Source organism: Athene noctua, chromosome 19 (genome assembly GCF_965140245.1).
Source record: "Athene noctua chromosome 19, bAthNoc1.hap1.1, whole genome shotgun sequence".
Lineage (NCBI taxonomy): Eukaryota > Metazoa > Chordata > Aves > Strigiformes > Strigidae > Athene > Athene noctua.
This window is the reverse complement of record NC_134055.1, coordinates 3,460,992-3,483,758: the sequence shown is the minus strand read 5'-3', so window position 1 is coordinate 3,483,758 and position 22,767 is coordinate 3,460,992. Positions and strand designations below refer to the sequence as shown.

The 22,767-nt window shown below is 40.5% G+C and overlaps 2 protein-coding genes across 8 annotated transcripts in view; both read left to right on the top strand.

Annotated features, from left to right (window-relative positions):
* The first annotated feature begins 38 nt into the window (after positions 1 to 38).
* INTS2 (integrator complex subunit 2) lies at positions 39 to 19,635 on the top strand. Of its 7 annotated transcripts, none has more exons than XM_074922969.1 (24): positions 39 to 358; positions 761 to 899; positions 1,612 to 1,714; positions 1,949 to 2,062; positions 2,757 to 2,887; positions 2,984 to 3,157; positions 3,683 to 3,909; positions 4,717 to 4,842; positions 5,419 to 5,490; positions 5,585 to 5,699; positions 6,344 to 6,412; positions 6,841 to 6,975; positions 7,469 to 7,645; positions 8,348 to 8,456; positions 9,467 to 9,571; positions 10,014 to 10,178; positions 10,368 to 10,569; positions 11,100 to 11,225; positions 12,711 to 12,900; positions 13,856 to 14,098; positions 15,116 to 15,223; positions 16,615 to 16,720; positions 16,896 to 17,072; positions 17,924 to 19,635. In XM_074922969.1, exons 1-24 carry the CDS (start codon positions 66 to 68, stop codon positions 18,091 to 18,093), a joined length of 3,576 nt encoding a protein of 1,191 aa, XP_074779070.1. In that variant the 5' UTR covers positions 39 to 65; the 3' UTR covers positions 18,094 to 19,635. The 7 variants fall into 7 exon arrangements, with proteins under 7 accessions (XP_074779070.1, XP_074779067.1, XP_074779066.1 ...); XM_074922966.1 differs by having other exon boundaries at positions 9,467 to 9,646; XM_074922965.1 differs by having other exon boundaries at positions 8,348 to 8,462; positions 9,467 to 9,646.
* An 880-nt stretch (positions 19,636 to 20,515) lies between these two features.
* Positions 20,516 to 22,767, top strand: part of BRIP1 (BRCA1 interacting DNA helicase 1) — a 62,749-nt gene continuing 60,497 nt past the window's right edge. The window contains exons 1-3 of the mRNA XM_074922713.1: positions 20,516 to 20,596; positions 21,409 to 21,537; positions 22,275 to 22,386. Coding sequence (XP_074778814.1) covers positions 21,445 to 21,537; positions 22,275 to 22,386 — 205 coding nt within the window. The 5' untranslated portion in view covers positions 20,516 to 20,596; positions 21,409 to 21,444. The remainder of the gene's footprint in view (positions 20,597 to 21,408; positions 21,538 to 22,274; positions 22,387 to 22,767) is intronic.

The window sequence follows — 22,767 nt, the reverse complement described above, 5'->3', positions numbered from 1 at the left end:
GCGCTCAGGCGGCGCCGGAAGAGGAGCGGGAGCGCGGGGAGGCGCCGCCGTCAGACGGCGCCGCCATGGCGGAGTGCTCCGGCCTCCAGTTCGTCAGCCCGTACGCCTTCGAGGCGATGCAGAAGGTGGACGTGGTGCGGCTGGCCGCGCTCAGCGACCCCGAGCTGCGGCTGCTGCTGCCCTGCCTGGTGCGCATGGCCCTCTGCGCCCCCGCCGACCAGAGCCAGAGCTGGGCCCAGGACAAGAAGCTCATCCTGCGGCTCCTCTCGGGCGTGGAGGCGGTCAACTCCATCGTGGCCTTGCTCTCTGTGGACTTCCACGCCCTGGAGCAGGACGCCAGCAAGGAGCAGCAGCTCCGGTAACGCAGAGAACGGCGGCTTCTGCGGGGAAAACCGCTGTGGGGCTTCTCCAGGGGCCGGCTTTGTTGCTGCTGTTGGAGTGCTGGGCTGACCTGGCTGTTGGTGTTCGTGTCCCTTGATAGTCTCTTACGAAAACCCCGATTTCTGGCAGAGCAACATAAAGGGTTTAGTTGTCTGTGCTGGGAATCTTTTCCCCCCTGTGCTGCGCGGTGGCTGGGGCTGCGCGATGCACCAGCCTGAGAGTGCAAGTTTGATCATCTACTGAATTAGATTTCACTGTGTATTACAGTTACAAGTCTGTTTTGATCATTAGCACGATAGAAGAAATCCCTATAGAAGGGCTGCCATCTTTTGATAAAATTTCTGTGTTTGCTGAAACACTTAATAGCTGTTTTTGTTAGGCACAAGCTTGGAGGAGGTAGTGGAGAAAGCATCTTGGTGTCGCAGCTTCAGCATGGGCTGACACTGGAATTTGAACACAGCGATTCGCCTCGTCGGCTTCGTCTCGTACTTAGCGAGTTACTAGCAATTATGAATAAGGTAAATTTCTCCATATCTGGATGCTTTTGAGTTTTCTGTCAGTGGAAATCCCCTCTGGGTAGGTTGATGCACTGTCTGGTTCTGCTTCTGGTGCTGTTGTTGTGCGTGAGGACCCTTCTCCAGCTTTTAGCTGCTTCACCAAGACTTAAAACCTCAGTCTGATTGATTGATGGTTTGTGATTAAACTCCTTATGAGCCCCGATTCCTAGAGAAATTGTTTCTTCCTCAGAACAAACAAGGGTAATCTTTGCTGATGTGATACAGACTCTGTTCTGTTATAGGCTGTACGGAAATGAAATGTGATTTTGTGATGCATCAGTGCAGAAATAGTATTTGAAAATGAAATGATGACTTTTTTCCATCCAGTTCCTTACTCCTACCGCAGTGTGATGTTAGGAACTGTATTTCTGTTACCCTGCCTCTTCGCCCCACCCCAGCATTTTGTTTTCCTTGTGTAAACTTCCCGTGGCTTTAGAATTGTCAGGGAGCTATTTTTCTTCGGGAAAGAAGCAACGATACCAGCTGTATTAAAGTATTTCCACTAGTAAATGTTTCTTATTCCAAACACTTTTCTTGCCTGTTCTGTGTTCATAGCTGTACATTTTTGACAGTTTTTTAATGTGTTCAATCTGCTGAATTTAAAGCCATAGAAGACTGATTAGGCAAATTGCTTCATAAAACCTGTTCAGTGATGATGAATGATGTCTTGTAGGTGTCGGAATCAAATGGGGAGTTTTTTCTCAAATCTTCTGAGCTCTTTGAGAGTCCTGTTTATCTGGAGGAGGCAGCAGATGTTCTCTGCATTTTGCAAGCAGGTGTAGTATTGTGTATTTATAGTGCTTTCTACCTTTTTACAAATGTAAAAAAAGTAACTTTTGGAGCCGTTGTGAGTGATTCAAGATTAATCAAGGCTGTCTAGCTCTTTGAAAGAGGGGATAGATCACAGATTGATTTTTCCATTCATTGATTTCAGCATGTTATTTAAATGTTTATTAAAAGCAAGGTTTTATTTGAAACACTGTGACTTTTAAAACCCGTTTTTTATCCAGAGCTGCCATCACTGTTACCGATAGTTGATGTGGCTGAAGCTCTCTTGCACGTTAAAAATGGAGCCTGGTTCCTCTGCCTTCTGGTGGCCAATGTTCCTGATAGCTTTAATGAGGGTGAGTTACAGCTTCTTCTTGTCCAGCTTACTTTTTCGGAAGGTTTGAAATTATTTCTAGCACCGTAGTGAATTCTGGGCTAAACCGCATGCCATAAATATTTGAACAGGAGAGCGTTTGACTTCTGAAATATAATTTGACCTCGTTTATACCTAGAGATGGTGATGGACTCCCACTCTCATCATGTCGAGTCCCTTTTTTGCAGCCTGCTTGTAGATTCACTGCGTGCATGTCGCAGCTTTTCAGCTGCAGGACACTTACAAAGGCTGATTCAGGCGGTGAATAGACCAGGACTATGAACCTGGTCTAACCTTGCTTAATAGTTCTTGTCTCTTAGTCTGAGCTGTGTTACGAGGTGAAAAATTTGTACTGACGGTGCCTGTTTGGCATCCCTTACCTCACAGTGACATTTCAGTCTCCACGGCTGCCAGATGCACAGGTTACGTTAGAGTGTGAGTAGTAAGTGGATGATGCAAAAATCCATAACGACCCTGTAATTTCTCTGAGGGAAAAGACCGTTTTCTTACTCTGTTCATATGGTGCAGGTCATGCGTTCTCACCCAGACAGGGTTTGTGTGGCCCAGCTAATAAATCATAGCGAGCTGAACGGAACGGCTTGGCTTTGTGTGTTTGTGTTTACGTGGCTTTCTGCTGGAAAGGCCACATTTACTTACAGCTCCTGTTGGATGTTTAGTCTGTAGAGGTTTGATTAAGAACGGTGAACGGCAGGATGAGGAAAGTGCTGGAGGCCGTCGCAGAACAGAAGCACTTCGCCACCTCTGTAAAATGAACCCTTCCCAAGCTCTGAGGGTCCGAGGCATGGTGGTAAGGCTTGTCATTAGTCTGTCACGAGAATCACAATCATGATCTTTACCGGAGCTTTAAAAAACAGCAAGGATTGAGTCTAAGCATTTTATCTAGGTGGAAGAGTGTCATCTACCAGGTCTTGGTGTGGCTTTGACCTTGGATCACACCAAAAACGAATCGTCAGATGATGGAGTGAGTGACCTGGTGTGCTTTGTGAGTGGTTTGCTACTTGGAACAAACGCAAAGGTTCGAACTTGGTTTGGAACTTTTATCCGAAATGGCCAACAGGTATGAAAGTCTTTGAATATTCTGCTTTTTAAAAAATATTCCTAAAGCTTGCTGTAACTCTTCCGGATGTGAGCACTCATATTTGAATCATATTAAATCCTGTTACATGTCTTGGAGCGACCTTTACAAGACAGCCTCTTCTTATGGGACTGTCAGGTCTGTAAATAGTGTCCCTGAAGGCAGCTGTTTGGCTGTTCCTCTGAGAGATTTCCTGGAAACCAGGGAATTGTAAATTCATAATGTTTACCTGACAAATACGTTCACCCTCAGCATTCACAATAGGAAGCTGCATCTCGATTTGCTTAGTTAGTTCAGTTAGTTAAAGCTTGTGTTTTGATGTAACAAGCTGTTGTAATACTATCGTGTGTTGCCTGTTGCCCTGGTACTGAAAATTGTAATTTCCTCGCCCCCCCCCCCCCCCTTTTTTTTTTCCTTGGCTTCATCGTTACGGAAGCCCTTATGTAATACATTGTTTGATAGGATGAATATTACATTGTTGTTCTCATCTTTTAACTGCTTACACAGAGAAAGAGAGATAATATCAGCTCTGTGCTTTGGCAAATGAGGAGGCAGCTGCTCCTGGAGCTCATGGGAATCCTTCCCACGGTTCGCAGCACACACATTGTTGAAGAAGCAGATGTTGATATGGAGCCAAATGTGTCCGTGTATTCAGGACTGAAGGAAGAGCACGTCGTGAAAGCCAGCGCATTGTTACGTCTCTATTGCGCTTTGATGGGAATTGCTGGGCTGAAGTAATGAATGTTTTCATTCTCTGTGGTTTTTTTATTCATTCTCCGTCCATTTAAAGAGAGGTTGAGAGCTCTGGGCACTTTTAACGTGAGCTGTCTCTTAGTGCCACTGAGTCCTTGGAACAGTCTTGGCAGGACTTGCCGACTTTAGTACTAGGGGAGACCCTTCTCTCATGCTGAGCTGCCCGTTGATGGAAGTTTCTTACCTTTATAGTGTAGAAAGCAAATATTATGTAGTGCTAAGGAGACAGGTATGGGTTTTGTTACTACTCTCAGCAAAAAAGTTTATTCATTCTAAAGCTAAACATCTGTTTATCAACTTTGCTGATTTTTAACAATCTGAAATAATGCAAGAAATGTAGTGCTTTCTTTAATGCTGCAAAATCAGTTCTACTGACTCGTTAAAAGAACTCTAGGCCTGAGTGGTTGGAGCAGTGTGTGGAAGAGAAAGCAGGTGAAAGCTCCAGCAACATACACGACGTGAATTTAGAATTTCTGTTCCTCTGCTTTTACTTTTTGGAGAATGCTAATGTAACATCTTCAGGCATTGTTAGTTTTAATCTGGGCATTTTGTACTAATAGACAAGATTGTATCCTGGGGAAGTTTTCTCATGGTTATCTCTGAACAGAGATTTTTATTTCTTTTAACTTCAGAGAGAATTACCAGTTAATCTTCATGCTCATTTATTGATGGCAACTTGATAAACAGATTAAATAACAGGGAAAAATTAAACTTTAACCGCTGCGACGAGATTAGAAATCACTTTTAAATGAACAGCATGGGGTTTGTTCCTTTTCTGTCCCATGTAGGCCAACTGATGAAGAAGCTGAGCAGCTACTGCAGCTGATGACCAGCCGGCCTCCTGCAACTCCAGCTGGTGTTCGCTTTGTATCTCTTTCCTTTTGTATGCTTCTGGCCTTCTCCACTCTCGTCAGGTAGTGCTCAGTAAAGGAGGAGCTTTGTAAAGATGTTACTGTTTTAGCACCGTTAAGGCAATGACCTTGAGCAGCACAGTTTTTCTTTCCTAATTCTCTATACAAATCTCCATATGTTGGTTGAAGGAATTTGTCTCGTGCTATGGTGAGGAAATTGATATTCCACTCTGCTGTCTCATTTATAGCAAATCTTCTGAGAGGGGAGCATCGGCATTAGCTTAGTTTGGAATGGTTTTTGGGGGTTAAAGTTGGCTTTACTAGTTCACTTTTCCACTGAACATGTTTATGGCTAAATTCTTTAGAGACCTTGTTGAAAAGAGTAGCCATATGGATGTTTAATGGGTGTAGCTTTCTGCTGTGTGGTTCAACAGACGAAATTGCCTGACAGTTGGACTGAAGTTTGTGCTAAATATCGGTGCTTATCAGCTGTTTGATGCGAAAGCAAAAGTGACAGTAAGGATCCTGGTGTAAGATTTTACAATACTGTTTTTTTCTGCTAGAAATAATTAGTAAAACTAGCGGTAGTTCCTGGGAAAAGGCTCTTTTATGGATTTTTTTTTTTTTTTTTTTGTGCAGCACCCCAGAACAGGAGCAATTGATGGTAATGTGGCTTAGTTGGATGATAAAGGAAGAAGCTTACTTTGAAAGGTGAGAGCAGGCTTCTTTTATATTTAATGATTCCAGTAATCTCACATTTACTCGTGTCCAGTTGGAAATTAACTCTTCCTTGTGTTATCATTAGCATTTCTGGTGTGTCTGCTTCTTTTGGAGAGATGCTTCTCTTGGTGGCCATGTATTTCCATAGTAATCAGCTCAGTGCTATCATTGATTTGGTCTGCTCCACCTTGGGAATGAAGGTAAATCCTAATTTCTAGCACATGCGTTCCTCTGTTAAAATTAACTTTTTACTCTGTGTTTATGTTCTTGTATTTACTTCAGTTTTGATATCAAGAACTTTGGTTTTGCCAATATACTTAAAGCAATTATAAAGTAAAAAAAAGGGATAGCTAACTAAATTAGTTCCTCTAGAAAAACATTAAACTTTGCATACCTCTTGATACGTTATGATGAAAGTATCTTCAACGAGTGCTGAATTGCTGAAATTATTATTTTCAAGAAATGAACTTTCTTAGAAGACTAACTGAAGTACTTTCCAAACCGAGCTGCAAACTTTTAAATAGTTTAAAGAAATATCTATATATGTAAGAATTAACTTCTGAAAATGACTGAGGGAGACTTGTCTTCAGTTTGCTATCACGAAAAGTATCTCATCAAATGTAAAAGCTGAGTAGGTAGTTTGTAGGATAAGGAAGACGCAGAGTGATGAACTTGTGACATTTGAAAATATTTTTGTTGAAGTATAGATGTGAATGTTTTCCTGGTATCCCAGTGAAGACAAGTTTAAAAAGCTTAAAAATTAACAGTTTTTAAGATAAATTTGCAGTACTTTGAATAAGAAAGCTAGAACTTAAAATTAAAAGTACTTTGTTCTTTGTTTCAGATTGTTATTAAACCTAGCTCACTCAGCAGAATGAAGACAATCTTCACACAGGAGATTTTCACCGAACAGGTATTTTAAGCTTAGGTCTTTTTTTTTTTTTTTTTTCCTCTCCTTTCTTCTGTAATTGCTTCAGTTTGACCTACAAGAATTCAAGCCCTGCTGGTACTGAAGAGCCTTGACTCTTTCTTTTTGTACGCTGCTCTGATTATACTTTTTGAGCACTTGACTTTGTTAAATAATGAGGAAGCGGAGGAGAAAAATTGTCCACTATGAAATTGTTTTCTGCAGTAGCAGGAATTCTTCACAAATGTAAGTGTGCTGCAGTTTCACACATACTGTATTAAACTACATAAAAATGTTCTTCAGCTTCCAACCAACCAAAACCAAATAAATGCCAGAAGGAATGTAGCTTGTGTGACTTTGTCACCTTGTGCTTATGCGTTGTGATAAGTTGAATATTTGTGGTATTTTTCTTGTTAATGATAACTTCCCTTTAGGTTGTTACGGCCCACGCAGTTCGTGTGCCTGTTACAGGCAATCTCAGTGCCAACATTACTGGGTTTTTACCTATTCACTGCATTTACCAGCTTTTAAAAAGTCGATCATTCACCAAGCACAAAGTATCCATTAAGGTATGACTTTCATTTTATTTCTGTTCATCGTTTTGAATGCTAGCTTTTGCAGGCTGGTGGGTTGGTTTTTTTTTTTTCTTTAGGAACAGAATTCTTGATGAATCTTATAGCCTATTACCTATAGTGATTTAAGAAGGAACTGTGTATTAAGTTAGGGTACTCAGTTTTAGCTCTGTAATCCAAAACCCACAACTTAGTGAACTTAAAAATAATGAGAAAGTTCTCTCTCTCCCTCTGTCTGAGCTTAATAAAATGGCAGTTGGAATGATATTTCCAGCCAGGACAAGTTTTATTGGTGGGTCTATGCAGAACAGGGTCCAGGATACACAGTTTATGACCAGGCCCAACTCCAAACTGGTATTACACTTTCCAAAGTCAAAGCCTCATCAGTTACTTTTTTTTTTTGTAACCAGTTAAAATGGGATGTGCTTGCAGACAAGAAAAATTGCCCTCAGCTCTGAAACTGAAGATGTAATGGCATGTTTTTTTCTAGGACTGGATCTATCGGCAGCTCTGTGAAACAACCACTCCACTCCATCCTCAGTTGCTTCCTCTTATTGATGTCTACATTAACTCTATCCTTACTCCTGCATCTAAATCCAACCCAGAGGCCACAAATCAGCCTGTCACGGAACAGGAGATACTGAACGTGTTTCAAGGACTCTCTGGGGTAAATCATTTGCTTCTTTCACGCACTTTAATGCGAACACGTGGTTTAGTATTTTGTAAGTTGTCTCACTTTTTGTCTTTAATTCCTGTACAGTAAACTGTGTCCTACTGCAGTGATAGTCATGTATTTTGAAGTGAATCTTGTTAGTGCTACTCAGATTTTTAGGAAGATTGCTATTTGCCCCTGTTTTGCCCTTTTCCTTGGGAACTCACCAACTCACGCTGTTAAAAATGCAAAGAAAAGCACTTCATGGATTTAAAAGTCAAAAATTATACAAATCCTATATAAACGCCTCATATAATTTTTGTACTGACTTGGTCTCGTTAGATAAAAATACTGTTTAACTGAAGCAGTCTAGCTGGTTTTGAGAGAAGCATTTTCATTTGGATAGAATTATGCAAACGGTCACTTGGACACATGTAGAATGAGTGGCAAGCATTGTCTTGCATTGGAATTCTGGGATTACTCCTTATTAGTGTCCCAGATACCAAAAATCCATTTTATGTTCGAAGCTCATTTAAAAAAAAAAAAAAGAAAAGAAAGAAAAGGTCCCCTGCAGCTTTCAGTTTGGTCCTCGTAAGGCTTGATATTTTTGTACAAGGCTTACTGCCTTATTTTTCTTCATATTTGCAGGTAAATCCAAATTTTTGTTCTCAAGAATCAGGAATGCAACATGACCTTTGTATGTGGTTTTATGTACAGGGAGAAAATACTCGTCTCACTCAACGGTACAGCATCACAACACAATTGCTTGTCCTCTACTATGTCCTGTCGTATGAAGAAGCACTTCTGGCAAACACAAAGACACTAGGTACATGTGAGTGCATCAGTGGAAGACAGATTCACTGAAAATTAGATGCAAAGAGAGGAATTCTTGCAATAACCAGAATTCATGTTGCTGTCAGATTCAAGCAGAGCATAAAAAGTTTGGATTGTCGTAATAAATACAGCATCGCTGTAGAAATTCAGGAGATAAAGTTTCTGCTAAAACTGTGTAGTTGAGTGATTTGTTTTCCAGATGAAAAAAGGTCCAGACTAGCCAAAAAGTTACCAGAAATGTTTATAACCATCTATCTAATAAATAGAGCAACAATTAACAAAGTCTTCTTAATTACCTCAGATCTTCATTTATTCATGTGTCATCAAACTTGCACACACATTTCTTTGGGTTTGCAATTTTGTGATTGACAATACTGAATAATCCCTTTTCACCTTTGAAACTGAGACTTTAAATCAATTCTAGAAGACTGTTACGTAGTTTATTAACAGAGTTGAATTCCAGTGCAAACACGGTGTTTATATCTGGTGGGTGTTTTTACGTTCCCTTTTTAGGGTGCAAAACTTCAGCATTCATCAGTGCTATTTTCTTCATGCTATTCAAGAAGGAGTGAAATAAAATCAGTTATGGTTCTTCCTGCATTTATAACTTCCACCTTGCTACAGGGTGTTGTGTGTGCCAACAGTTTGAATTCCCTGTACCAACTGCTGTCTTTTTTAAAAATAAAAAACCTTGAATAAAAAAAGTGCAGATTTGAGCTATGATCTCAAAATCAGTTGGATTTATCAAAGACGGTATGGAGATCTTGTGTACAAATCTAAATGCCATGAAAATCTTTACATGGAAATGTTCACAGAAATGGTTTCCTGAAGAGCTTAATTTAATACTTTAACAGGAATGAGGTGTGTTATTTGGGATTATCTCTATTTTACATGGATAACATAGAGCAAATGGTTTACATTTTCTTTATTCATTCAGTTGGGGAAATAATTTTTTACAACTGTAACTTGTTATTCGTGGTTTCTTGTCCTGTTCCCTTACAGCTGCCATGCAGAAAAAACCCAAGTCTTACTCTTCAGCATTAATGGATCAGATTCCCATCAAGTACCTCATCCGACAGGCACAAGGGCTGCAGCAGGAACTGGGAGGTATATCACTGTGTGGACGTCTCATGCATGAAAAAGGAAGGCTAAGTGTGTTTCCAGCTCTCTGGCTGTCATCTGGTTTGTAGTGTGCCTTCCTTTCTTTTAAAACCTGGCAGTAGTAATTAGGGAGATTACAGATATGTTTGAAGAGTAATAGTGAAAGTTTGAGGAAGGCAGTTCTTTGCTAGGGTAGGTTTCAGAGTAGGAATTGCTGGAGGATTTCTGATTATGCCAGACTAAGTTTAAGAGTTACTATAGGGTCCTCCCACCTTTCCAAAAGATAACTTTTCCTTTCTGTTAAGAATATCAGGCTAGGAACATGCAAGCTCACTGAACTTCTTGGGGGTGATTCAACTAAGTTGTTGAGATGACAGGCACAAATACATTCAGGCTAAAGATGTAGCTGCTTAAATCTAAGATGTATAATTTCTTAATACCCCTAAAGGTTTGCATTCTGCACTGTTACGCCTTCTTGCAACTAACTACCCACACCTCTGCATTGTGGAAGACTGGATCTGCGAGGAACAGATCACGGGCACTGATGCCTTACTGAGGAGGATGCTTCTGACAAACATTGCGAAGAATCACTCGCCCAAACAGCTCCAGGAAGGTAAATTACTTCGTGTGAAGTAAGCAAAGTTCTTTCCAAATTGGTTGGAATAGAGTGGATTTGGAAGTGTGTAGCCCTTTAATTCATTTTGATCATACTTCATTTGTATAATGAAAAGGTTTTGCTGCCAAGACAGAAAAAATGTCAGAAGTCCAGTTTTACCAAGATCCCATTGTCTTTATTTTACAGCATTTTCCATGCTGCCAGGAAATCATACCCAGCTGATGCAGATCTTAGAACATTTAACACTTCTCTCAGCTGGTGAATTGATCCCATATGCAGAAGTATTGACATCGAATATGAATTGCTTGCTGAATGCTGGAGTCCCTCGGAGGATTCTTCAGACTGTCAATAAACTTTGGATGGTTCTTAACACTGTGATGCCAAGAAGGTAGGCTCAAAATACTGTTTAATTTGTTGTTGCAGCTAGGTGGAATGCCACTTTCTCTTTCAAAACTAATGACACGGTGCCTTTGCCTGGGAAACTGGAGGTTCTTACTGAATAAAATGTGTTGCAGTCGCATTCCTTTTTGCTTTGTTGAAATTTTTAACCTTTGCATTTAAAACAGAAGGTAGTTGTTATTCTCAGGGGAAAGGAAGTCACCAGTTTGCTTAAAATACAGGTTTTATAGCCTATGTTGTTTATGACAAATCACTGACGAAACACAAAATGGCTCCAGTAAGTCCATGCCTTTTCTCAGGAAGTGGATGCTCTATTGCAGTGAAAACAGTTTGGTTGCTGTAATTCTGGTGAATGTACGTTAACTCTATTGTGGTTAACTTCAAGGGCTGCAAATGAAATAGGGAAGTTTTGCTCCTTGGTAGGCTTAGAAAAATCCAGCTAAGTGAGTGTCCAGATGCCTATGTGGTCCTTTTTCTCAGACTATCTATTAAAAAACGATAAAAATAATCTCATTTTAGGTTGTGGGTGATGACTGTTAATGCTCTACAGCCTTCAGTAAAAATAGTCCGACAGCAGATATACACTCAGAACGATCTGATGATTGATCCTTTGATTGTACTAAGATGTGATCAGCGAGTTCATAGGTAAGCATCTCCCTGCTTCAGTGGTTTATGTTCTGTGGTACTTACCTGGATATATGCTAAACGTAAAGGTGTCTCCTAGAAAACTTGTAAAAGCTTTCAGTACTTCACAACATCTTTTCAAACTAATCATAAGAGCTTGTAAGTTCCATCTTTTTTGTATTAAGCTGCGTGGTCTGAGGACTGAGCCAGCTGTGCGTGCTGTTTCAGCGTGTCATACTGGCCAGCTGAGTGTCTTGTTGGACAACCTCACACCCAGTTCTCTTTTGGAAACTGGGATTTGTACATAGGTCGTCCATTTTAGACTTGAGTGTATGAATTTGTTCTAAGTAGACGCTGCAGCAGCATGCTTAAAATGGCTGCTGCCACATGGTGGTGGTGGTGGTTGAGGTTGTAGCTGTAACACCCCTCACTGCTCGCTGTCTCTTGCAGTCCCTCATGGGCCTGTAGGTGTTCCATCTTTCTGCGTGACAGCTTCTGCCACTGGGTGCTTGATGGATATGACAAAGGTAGATTTGCTTAATTTCCCCAGAAAGTCTTTTAGTAGTACTTAGAAATTAGTTCCTCTAGATGTCAGTGATGACAGAGGAGGATGTGTAATACTGCTTTATGGCTCTGATGCAGAAGAATAAGCTGAGAATTTAAGTAGTGAAAATGATTATAATCGATAGCAACAAACCAACTTTGAAGGAGAATAGGAAATAATGCAAACAAGAAGCCAGAATTTGTAAATTATAACTTTGCTTTTTCATAGTAATGAAGAAATTGCATCTGTTATTCTAAAAAGATACAGTTAATCATTTTAAATGTACTTTAGCCCCCAGCTTTATTCCTTGTGTGTTCTTTTTCACGTTTTCTGTCAGCTGCGATTTATTTTCCCTCTTTTTTATTATCCTTTTGTTCATAATAAATGGCTAATAGTCTACTTGATTTGTTCTTTTTGTTCTTGTTTGTATGCATCTGTCCCCCTTTGCCTTTTAGCAAGTTTCCATTGATGACATCTTTAATCCCCAACCCGCAGGTGAAATATTTAAATGTATGTCCCTTCAGCCCTGGATGCAAATTGAAACTCCTACGTTTCTAAAACTGTTAGGGAGATTTATAATGCAATGTGATTTGAAAACTACCATCTTAGTATTGTGGAAGCAGTTCAGAGCTTGTCTGCCTTGTTTTTCCCCATCATTCAGATAATTATTTTCTTTTCATGTACAGCCAACACTTTCTGGGTTTCCTCTCTTGATCAGAAATTAGTGTCTTCTGACTTTGTAGAGTGTCTGCATACATGTGTGTGCATGAGAGAAGTAGGACTGAATGGCAGGGCAGCAGAAGGGATTGTGACCTTTAGTATTTTGCCGTGTTAGGGGAAAAAAGCTTTAGTAGGAACCAGAAAGGAACCTTTGAGGAGTGCTTTTGCTTTGTTCGTATTATTGCTGCCTTACTATCCTGCCTGCTGAAATGCCTTTATTTTATGATGTGTTCCCATATCAGGAGTCCTCCTCTGATGGATATAACTTTGCACATGTTGAACGGCTATCTTCTTGCTTCGAAAGCTTACCTCAATTCTCACCTAAAAGAAACGGCAGAGCAGGACATTAGGCCATCCCAAAACAACACAATGGGTCCAGAGGCCCCAGAAGTTACAAGGGAAGAATTAAAAAATGCATTACTTGCTGCTCAGGTAAGGGGGAAGAGATGGATATTAAGTGATGTGAGGAAAGACAGTGATAAAACAGAAATACAGAAACAGGAAGTTAAAAAAGGAGACGTTTTAACTTCTTTTTTTTACCAACTTATGTTACCATGAAAAAGAAAACAGCCTCTGCATTCAGATTGTTAAATATTTTCAGTCTTCTGTTTTCTAGTCTGAAGCATTGTGTTAACTGCTTTGATAGTGGTTTTTTTTCTGTTAGAACAGAAGAGTTTTGCTTACCAGCCCTTTTGCCTCATTGCTTGTGTTATCCAGAGGCTCTTTCTGTACTTAGATTTGGAGCAGTAAAACATGAATAAGTGTGGCAGAGTTATGCATGATCGTTTGAACTGTTATTTAAAAGAAGCAGCCAGTATTGTGAAGTGTGAGGCTGAAGAATGGTTAACTTACTTAGTTTTGACATTATGGCAATTCTTGAGTAATCCTGCTTCGCAGTCGGTCTCTTCTTACCTCTGTCTGGAAGAATGTCACATATCGTCCCTATTAGGACATGATTTTTGAGTTAATAGGGCGTTTTATATTTAAATGAGTAGTGTAGTCTCCCTTGAATACTGTGAATTACATGACCATGGGTTTATTTTGTCTGATCTCGATGCTTTAAGGGACCTTTGGGTATTTATTTTGAAACAATACAGGATTCTGCTGAATTTACTCTTTTGATCTGTGATTATGATCTTCTGTTGGATTTAAGCTTTTTTTCTTTGAGTCTTGATTCGAGTAAAGTAATGGGGCTTTTTTATTCCTGTTCTGCAGGATTTGTGTGTCTTGAACTGAGTTGATTTTATTCTATATAAAAAAACCCTATAGCTGGAAGTTCTAGCCACCTTACAGTCTTCCGTTTCTTAAATTGTCATTACTTTGTATTTAATTTTTTTTATTTAATTGGGGGGTTTTACCCATGTTCTGTTGCTTATTTTCTTCACAGGACAGTGCTGCTGTGCAGATTCTTCTAGAGATCTGCTTACCTACAGAAGAAGAGAAAACCCAGAGCAGTAATACCCACAGTTTGCTGAAGAGTGTTCATAATACCACAGGCCCTAAGAGCCCTGAACTAGAAGAAGAAGATAGTTTGCTGTGTAATCTTCGAGAGGTCCAGTGTCTGATCTGCTGTCTGCTGCACCAGATGTATATAGCTGATCCCAACATAGTCAAACTAGTTCATTTCCAGGTCTGCTTTGCACTGTTTTAGTTCTTTCATGGTTCCTCTGGTTAAGAAAGAGCCAAATGAAGTGGTCAAAGGATGTTGAATGCTGTTGTTGTGTTCCTCAGAATTGTAACGGCCTGCTTTTCTGCTTCCCATCTCGCCAAATTATAGTACCTACGTTTCCTCCATATTTCAGTGCTTGGACTCTTGCAGCCGAGAAGGGAGCACCTAAACTATGTCTGTTCCTCATCATTGAACACGTGCTTTGTTTGTGCCTCTGCCCTTTTTTATACCGAAACAGTTTGTCCATTCTAGGCCAGGGAAAACTGGCCCGATCATCTTATAATTACTTGTTCCACATCTTTTGTGGGTTACTTTTTTCTGGCCATGTTTTTAAATTCGTATACCCATTATTCAAAACTGTAATTTGGCTTCGGATGTAAACATCTTATCTTTCCTTTTTGTTAAGGCACAGTTTATCTCTTTGGAGTGGAAGGAGAAAGGTTGCCCCTGCCAAAGCAGCTGTGCACCTTCAAAAAAAAAAGAAGAGGGGAAAGATTAGTACATTTTTTAATACAAATGTGGTTTTAGTGCGTGTTAAATTGCTCATTGCCAGATGGCAGTCTCTTCAAAAGGAGTTAATTTGCCTTGACCTGGAACTGATTAAGTGCTAAAAAAGTCATAATGGTGCAGTCGTGAATTAAGCAAGTTGGGGCCTATGGTGAATTTTGGAACAGAGGGGAAAGACAGAGAAAGGAAGGATCACTGCAGCCTGGTTCAGTTGAGGGAGTGCAGGGGGAGTGTGTATGCAGAGAATACATTGAGTATTGAGATAAAGAACTGATTCAGACCCTGGGTTTGTCACCCAGCCTGCCTTCTTGTTGCCTTGGGATACAGGTCTGTTGCTTATAATTCTGGACAAAAGAGATTTACAAGTTTTGAAAGTTTTGAAAAAAGCGTTAACGCAAATCTATTTTAAAATCTTAATCGAATCAGATTTTTTCAAACACCTTTGACATATCTGATTTCTTAATCGCACAGGGTTATCCATGTGAGCTTCTGGCACTGACAGTGGCGGGGATTCCATCGATGCACATCTGTCTGGATTTTATCCCGGAGCTCATTGCCCAGCCTGAGCTTGAAAAACAGGTATTGTACAGTCATCTAGTTTGAGAATCACTGTGGGTAGTTAACCCTGGTGAAGTATTGGTTAAGGGGAGAGAACAAAAGCATCACTAAAAAAAGTCCCTGTTCTAACCTGCGTAGGATATTAAGGTAGTGTCTGTAGCACTTTTACCTTAAATTAAATCCTGGCCTTTAAATCCCCTTCAGACAGGGATTGCAGACAGGATTGCAAGCTCCCCTTGCATATCTCTGTACACTTGTTCAGGAAGTACTCATGGGTTCCAATATTGCCTTCAAGAACATGAATAAAAACACTTTTTCAGTAATGACTTTCGTTCATTCTTTATGTTGAGTTGAAATCAGTTGGCAAAAGTTTTGCCTACTTAAGTTTTTATCGGCAGGATACTTTATAGCTGCAGGAACTTCCGTGAAGATTTAAATTCTGAAAACCTTTTTTGCAAAGATTGTAGAACAGATGAAGCAGCCGTAAGATCAAAATTTTATTCGTTCCCATGAAAAGCTTGACTGCTAAGTCTTTTTCCAGGGAATATTGCTACTGTTTCTTGAAGAAGGCTTGGGACAAGTCTATAAGGCATGTATTTCTAAATCAATTTGTATTTCTCCTTTGCCAGTTGTCTTACCAATTTTTTCCCTGGTCTGACTGCAAGAGCAGAGCCTGCTGGAATGCCATGCACAGCTTTTCTCAGAGTTCTGCTATTTCAATTTGAGGAGTGGTGGTTTTTCCTCACTGCAAGCTCAGCAAAGAGGGAGTCGGGAGTTTGATTTTGAAATGTTTCACTGATGTTTCTCATTTTGAAATGTTTCTCCTGATGATTATGAAAAACAATGTCAATTAATCGTTTATTATTACTTTCTAAAGCAATTGGTAGACTCTGATTTAGTCTACTCTGACAAGGGGAGATTACATATTCGGCTAGTTGTAGGTAACTGAAATGTGTTGGGCTAAAGATTCTTTTGTTTTCTATATCAAGCCAACTTTGTAGTTGCTGTTATTTAATCCCTTCTCAAGTATCAAGCTACTGCTGATGAGAAGACACTCAACTAAAGTTAAAACTAGAACACGTCGGACCTTAAACAGCTGTTACAAGGGTTATATTGTAAATTATGTGTTGCTTTGTTGCTCATCCTTAATGTCGGAACAAATTGTGCCTGGGGGGGAAATTCTCAAACACTAATGCTGGTGCTTTGATTTGTGTTAAGTGTGTGTGAGGTTTTTTTCTTAATGTCAACAGAAAAAAATCAACTGTTAAGGCTTCTCTGGCTTTAATTTCCTCACTGGTAAAATAGAGAATATTTACTAACTCATAAGGTACGGGAAGAGCTTTGGGTAGAAAGTTCAGAGCAATCTGTAACTTTATGGCTTGTTTCTCTTTTGCCTTTCACCTACTTAACAGATATTTGCCATCCAGTTACTTTCCTTTTTGTGTATCCAGTATGCACTACCGAAATCTCTCAGCGTGGCTCGTTTAGCTATCAACGTGATGGGAACCCTACTCACGGGTAAGCACTCCACCAAGCCCTCCATACATTATTGTGTAAATTAGAATAATTTGTCTAGGCTGAGTGCAGTGTTGTCTCAATGCCACTGTGTTAATTAGAATTGTAAGAGTAACAATTTTTGACTGGATTTTTATAATAATTCCTTTTTATTTAACCATTTCCTTTTCCTTGATAGTTTTAACCCAGTCGAAGCGCTATGCTTTTTTTATGCCAACTCTGCCTTGTTTGGTGTCATTCTGCCAAGCCTTTCCTCCTTTATATGAGGACATTATGTCTCTGCTGATACAAATAGGACAAGTTTGTGCCTCTGATGTTGCTACACAGACAAGAGACTTTGACCCAATTATCACACGTAAGTAAAGTACCTTGTATTTCAAAAGTCATGTCATGGTCCCAGGGAGAAAATTATGTTAACGTTTCAAAAGTTTGAGTGTAGTTGGAATGCAGTGTGAAGTTTACTGCTGTTGTCTTGTAAATATAGAAGGAATAGGGATAGGTGGGTTTACTGGGTTGGAGGAGAGAGTTTAGAGGCTGAAGGGGCTGAAAGTACTCCTTTTATTAACCTTCGTACTGCCTGCCTTCTGTTTTATTTCCCTGCTTGTATCGTTTTAAGATGGATCCCTGCATGCAAGTGTTGTGCATAGAATTTGTCATTGTAGGCTGAGGATTAAAGCTGTGAGCAAAGGCCATTGGCTTTTGAGAAGACAAGGACATTTCAACCCCTCAGCTGAGGCATAATGGTCTTATAAATTTTCCTAATCTGTTGGAAATGCAAAGTCAAATGAGCTACCTGAAGTCTTAGACGTGATGTGGCATGGTTGGGTAAAGATACAGTGATTGTATGAACACAGATGAACTGTTTAAGTATATCAGCTCATCTTGAGCTTGTTTTTTGTCTTTCTTTTTCTGCGTGTAAAAACAAATACTCTCTTCATGAGATACAAGGTTCCCCGATGCTAGGGTATTTATGTTAAAAGAAGTAAGAGGGAATATAAAAAACCCCAAAGGACTCAGATATAAGTAAATGAAAAAGAAATGTAGTTTCTCTAGAAATAATCTGTGGAGTTAAGCCTGGTGCATGAAATAACGATGGCTTCAATTTGTAATTTCACAGCATACATGTTTGTGTAATGGATGTAATATAACCATTAAAAAAAAAATAATTAATTAGATGTACTTTGCTTTTTCTACTTATTTTTCTAGGTCTCCAGCAGCTAAAGGACAAACCACATGAAGTGTCAGGACTTTGTAAAGATTCACCTAACAAAAGTTATTCAAGGGACATTGCAAGCATGGACCCTGATGTTCGGTTATGCCAGTGTGTTGAAAATACTATCATTGAAATAATTAACATGAGTGTAAGTGGAGTTTAGGAAGAACACAAATGAAATTGTACTGTAGCTAGTCCCACGGTCTGTCGTGCCTGAATTTGGAGAAAGCTGCGCAAGTGGACTGAGGAACTGGAGCACAAGAAGTCCGTGTTCTTCCTTCATTCAATTCAGTTACGGCTGAAAAGAAAAGAATTCTTTAAAGAGGTTTACGTTAACTTTTGAGGCTGATGGGGTCAGTAAGTAATTTCCAATAAAACTGAATGTGATTTTCAGGCTTGCTCAGTTTCTGAAGTGCTGCAGCAATACACCTGAAAGGGTGTTTTAACACTGTGAAAAGTGAGTAATTAATTTGTTGAGCAAACAACAAAATGATGGGTAAGAAAAATTTGGGATTGGAGTGCTTTGCCTAAGTTAAATGAACTGTGGTTCCAGAGCCTTACAGAGCAAGGTGGAATAAAATGCTCCAAGCAAGACTTGAAATCAAGTGGTGTAAGTAACTTGCACCATCACATTGAGTACTAAGAAAATGCTTTAACCTTTTTTTTGTCTTTCAAACTTATTGGTCAAAATTTCAGTTCATGAGATCAGGAACTTCATTTAAGGATCAACCAGCCTTCCATTAAAAGTTTGAAACTGATCAAAAGTTTCTTTTAAAAAAATGTACTAGTACTACAAAACGAGCTGTGTAAATGGGATTTTTAAAGAATATGTATTTTTCATGCAGCTTGGATGGTATTTAGTATTTTTTAACATTACTTAGTTTAAAAGAAATGAGAAAGGCTTCAGGAAGTAAGTGCAGAGGTATCTTGTCATCGGGATAAGCTTAAAAAAATAAGTTAGTGTTGAGGGTGACCGTGAAGCTAAATTTCCCTGTAATGGAAGAAGAAGTGACAGATTCCAGCCATCCCAGGGCGGTTACATGCAGCGCAGTGGACAAGAAGGCTGAATCCTTTGTGCTTCATGCATGAAGTTGGTTGGCTGTGCCTCCACAAAAGCTGCAGGATTTAGCCTCGACAGCTGTGTTCTGTGCCATTGCAGAAGGGGGGGTATGGTGCAATATTTGGGAGTTTCTTGAAGGTTGCACAACCTCTTTACGTGAGGCAGCACATGCTTTTGTGGCAGAGAAAGAAGATTAATGTTTGGCTGTTGTGCCAGAAGTGAATGTAGTGCTTCGACACACTTGAATTGCTACACTTGTCAATCTGTCACTTACTTTTTTCTTAAATGACAGCATCCAGGGTCCTTAAACAACTAAAATATTTTTCAGTTAAAAGCAGTTTAGCAGAAATTAATGGTCTGATTCTTTACTTGGGAAAATCTTGCCCGGCTTGTCTTCTGCCCGTGTTGGGCAGTGATTGAGGAAGGCTGATACTGAATCGCCACACACGCTTGGGTTTGCATTCTGGGACTGCCGGCGTGCTGTAACCATCCCTTAACACCAGCTGGCTACCGAGTATGTTGTTGTCATCTCGATGTAAAGTATGTAAATAATATAAATGTATGTTTTTTTTCTCTTCTGTTTTAAGTGTAATTTTATATGCCGTAGTGGTATTTTAAATTAAAAAAACAAAAACAAAAACCCAAGCAGCGTATGAGTTCATTTCGCAGGGGTTTGCCGGACTCGTGCCCAGTGTAACCTGAGGGGGGCTCCCTCCGCACACGGGCCCAGAAGGAGCGAGGCCGCCTCTCCCAGCGCCTTTCCGTGCGTGGCGATATCTAAAAGCCGCTTCTTAAAACTATTTGCCGATAACCTTTCCCCTCCGGGAACCGCGCGGCTGCCTAACAACTAGCGCAACCCGGAAGCCAGCAAAGCCCTCCGTGATTGGTTCTAATGGCGGGGGGGGGGTGGGCAGCGCAGTCTGCGATTTGCTGATTGGCGGCTGAAGGCCCCTTCCTGTCAGCTGATTGGCGCCGGGGCGGAGGCGGGAAGGACGGACGCCGGAGGGGGCCGCAGGTGCGCGGCCGCGTGGCGCCGCTCGTCGCCTTCCGCGGGGCGCGGCTGTGAGGGGAGCGGGCGCGCGCGGCGGGCGGGAAGGGGCGGGCGGGGGGGTCCGGCCGCTGAGGCGGCGCCCGCAGGTGCCCCCGCGTAGGCTGGGGCGGGGCGATGGCCGCGGCTGCCGCAGCGCTCCCTCCGCCCCAGAGAGGCGCAAAAAATTCTCCCCGGGGCTGGAGCGAGAGTAGGGCCAAGGTGGCGTCGGGGGGGCGCTCTGGGGAGCGGCCCCGGTTCGCCCAGAGGCGCTGCCGGGCGGAGCGGAGCGGGATGAAGGGCCCCTGGGCGGTGTCGAATCCTTCCCATCGCCCCGGCGGGCGGTTGTTTTCCCTTGGGCAAAGCTCGTTTAAGCCACCCGCCCGGAATGTGTGGGGAAAAGCATTTTACTAGGGTGCGGTTACCTTGTTGGTAGGAGGTAAACTCACGTTCGCGCTCTCTTCTCGCTAGGATTTCTTTTTTCTGGTGAGGGAGTTGCTGGTGAAGCTGGATCATGCCATACACTGGGGTGGTTTTGATGTATGTGTTTACTCATTAAAAGTCAGGCGACAGACGCAGGTTAGTGAGTATAATTTATCACAGGGAATCTGCCAATTTAAAATGGCTCCTTTTATTTTATAGAAGCTGAAAACCTATAGAAAAAAACCCCCTGCCATTTAAAAAACGTAGTGTTTTTTTATCGTTTTAAAGCCATCTATGCGTCTTCGGTTTTTTTTAAATTCAATAATTTCATTGTTTTAGCATGTTAGGAAAGCTGACTTTCTTTTATTATCCAGAGTGAGAGAAATGCAAGGTAATACTCGCAGAATAGTAAAGTGGATGACACCTCATTTTCCCCTGAATAATTACTCTATTAGTAGTGGAAGAAAAAGCGTTGATTTAAAGTCAGCGTTCAGTTTTATTTTCTCATTATTATAAAACGAACAGTACAGGCTACAGTTGTCTTCTGTGTCTTTGTATTTTGCAGTGTCTTGGAGTTCAGGCTAATGGACCAACAGAACTGAAAACCTGGTTATTTTTAGTTATTAAATATCCTAAAATACTTTTCCCCCAAGGATTTGGGTTCTTACCCCAACAATGTTTAGTGTGAGAAATAGAATCTGAAATTGATGTGTGGAGTTCATACTTTTATTTAAATGGTTGATGTTACTCATCAGATGGCGGCACTTTGCTCTCGTGTGTAGCAAGGACTGAGCCTAAACTGACAGTGTGTGGTATAAATTCCTTTCTGCCAGTTCTGGTACTACCCCAAACTGCTTAGCCCCCTTATCAAGTTAGGAGTTTTTGCTTGGTTTTGTCTGGTACCATATGTTGTTTCAGGCTCTGCCTGTTCGCTAGTGTTGACTTGTTAATACTGTTTTTTATTGCAGTTATAAACCTGAAGTAACCAGGAGGAAAAAGTGGCAATGTCTTCTGATGTGTCAGAATACACTATTGGGGGAGTGAAGATTGTATTCCCTTGCAAGGCTTACCCTTCACAACTCGCAATGATGAATGCTGTAAGTAGAATTTATTAGCATTTGCTAAACGAATAGCTTATGTTTTCAGAGCCTTCGGTATCCTGAGAATTTCAGTTGTAACTTACTGTTCTCTGTGCTGTACGATGCTCTCTGGCCCACGACTAGGCAGTGCTGAAGTACATGTAATACATATGATTATTGAACTAGATATACTGTAATACAAACTTGATATAATTTCTTAAGTATATAGGAGGGAATGATTTAGTAAAACATCTGTACTTTAAACAGAACATAATATTTCAATAAGTTTTCGCTTCTTGGAGGGTTTTTAAAAATGAATTATTAGACTTTACATTTAAACGGTTTTAACCATTTTTAACCACTTTTTCTCTGTGGGACAAATGGTTTGGTCTGACAGATGTTTTCAATGTTTTGGTTCCATAAGACTAAAGGAAGCAAGCCAGTCCCATCAGGTATTGCTCTTAGCGGGAAAGCATTTCACAGCCCCTGCAAGTGAACCTCTGAGCATTGCTACTCAGGCATGTTCCTCTTGAAAGAAATGCAGCTAGGCGCTTGTTGACCTGCTTTTATTATTAAATAAAATTTAATTTATGGGAGGAGGTGGTTTTGGTCTGGGGGGTTTTTTTGTTTGTTTTTTTTAGCAAGACAGCAGGTGTCCTGATCCATTTTTAGAAGTTATTTCTAGGTTAGCTAAAGACATCCTCTTTGTTTTTTTCCTATTAATTCTGGTTTTATTCTTGTTATTCTCCTTAAAGATTGTTAAGGGCTTAAATAACAAGCAACACTGTCTGTTGGAGAGTCCTACAGGAAGTGGCAAAAGCTTGGCATTACTTTGCTCTGCATTATCATGGCAGCAGTCTCTGCGTGGTAAGTTGTCTTAGGGTCTGTTTGCCCAGTTTTTATCACCAAAATAAATGATGATGAATTGTTGTTGTTTACCAGCCTTTAAACATTCAGTTTCAGGAATCTAGCCAGGTCTTTGTCCACCATTATACATATTGTTTATTAGCAATATAAAATGGTAATGGCCAGTAATACTGATCTGGGTTTATCCATTATCATAAGGGGATTACATGGCTGTTGGAGCTTTGAAAGAAAATACTTGTGGATTTTAGTTATGCAACTGAATTGAAAAAGAGGGGTATTTTTCAGTTCTCCAACTTGTTACGGTTCTTTGCACTGCAGTTCTTCAGAGGGTTATAGTAGCTTGTTCGGATTTTGTAGAGGCACAAGGTTTATGGCTGGACC

Coding starts and splice junctions, on each gene's coding strand:
- INTS2 (XM_074922963.1), top strand. CDS start 66: ATGGCGGAGTGCTCCGGCCTCCAGTTCGTCAGCCCGTACGCCTTCGAG. Junction 359..760: donor AGCAAGGAGCAGCAGCTCCG/GTAACGCAGAGA, acceptor TGTTTTTGTTAG/GCACAAGCTTGGAGGAGGTA. Junction 8,463..9,466: donor CACAAAGACACTAGGTACAT/GTGAGTGCATCA, acceptor GTTCCCTTACAG/CTGCCATGCAGAAAAAACCC.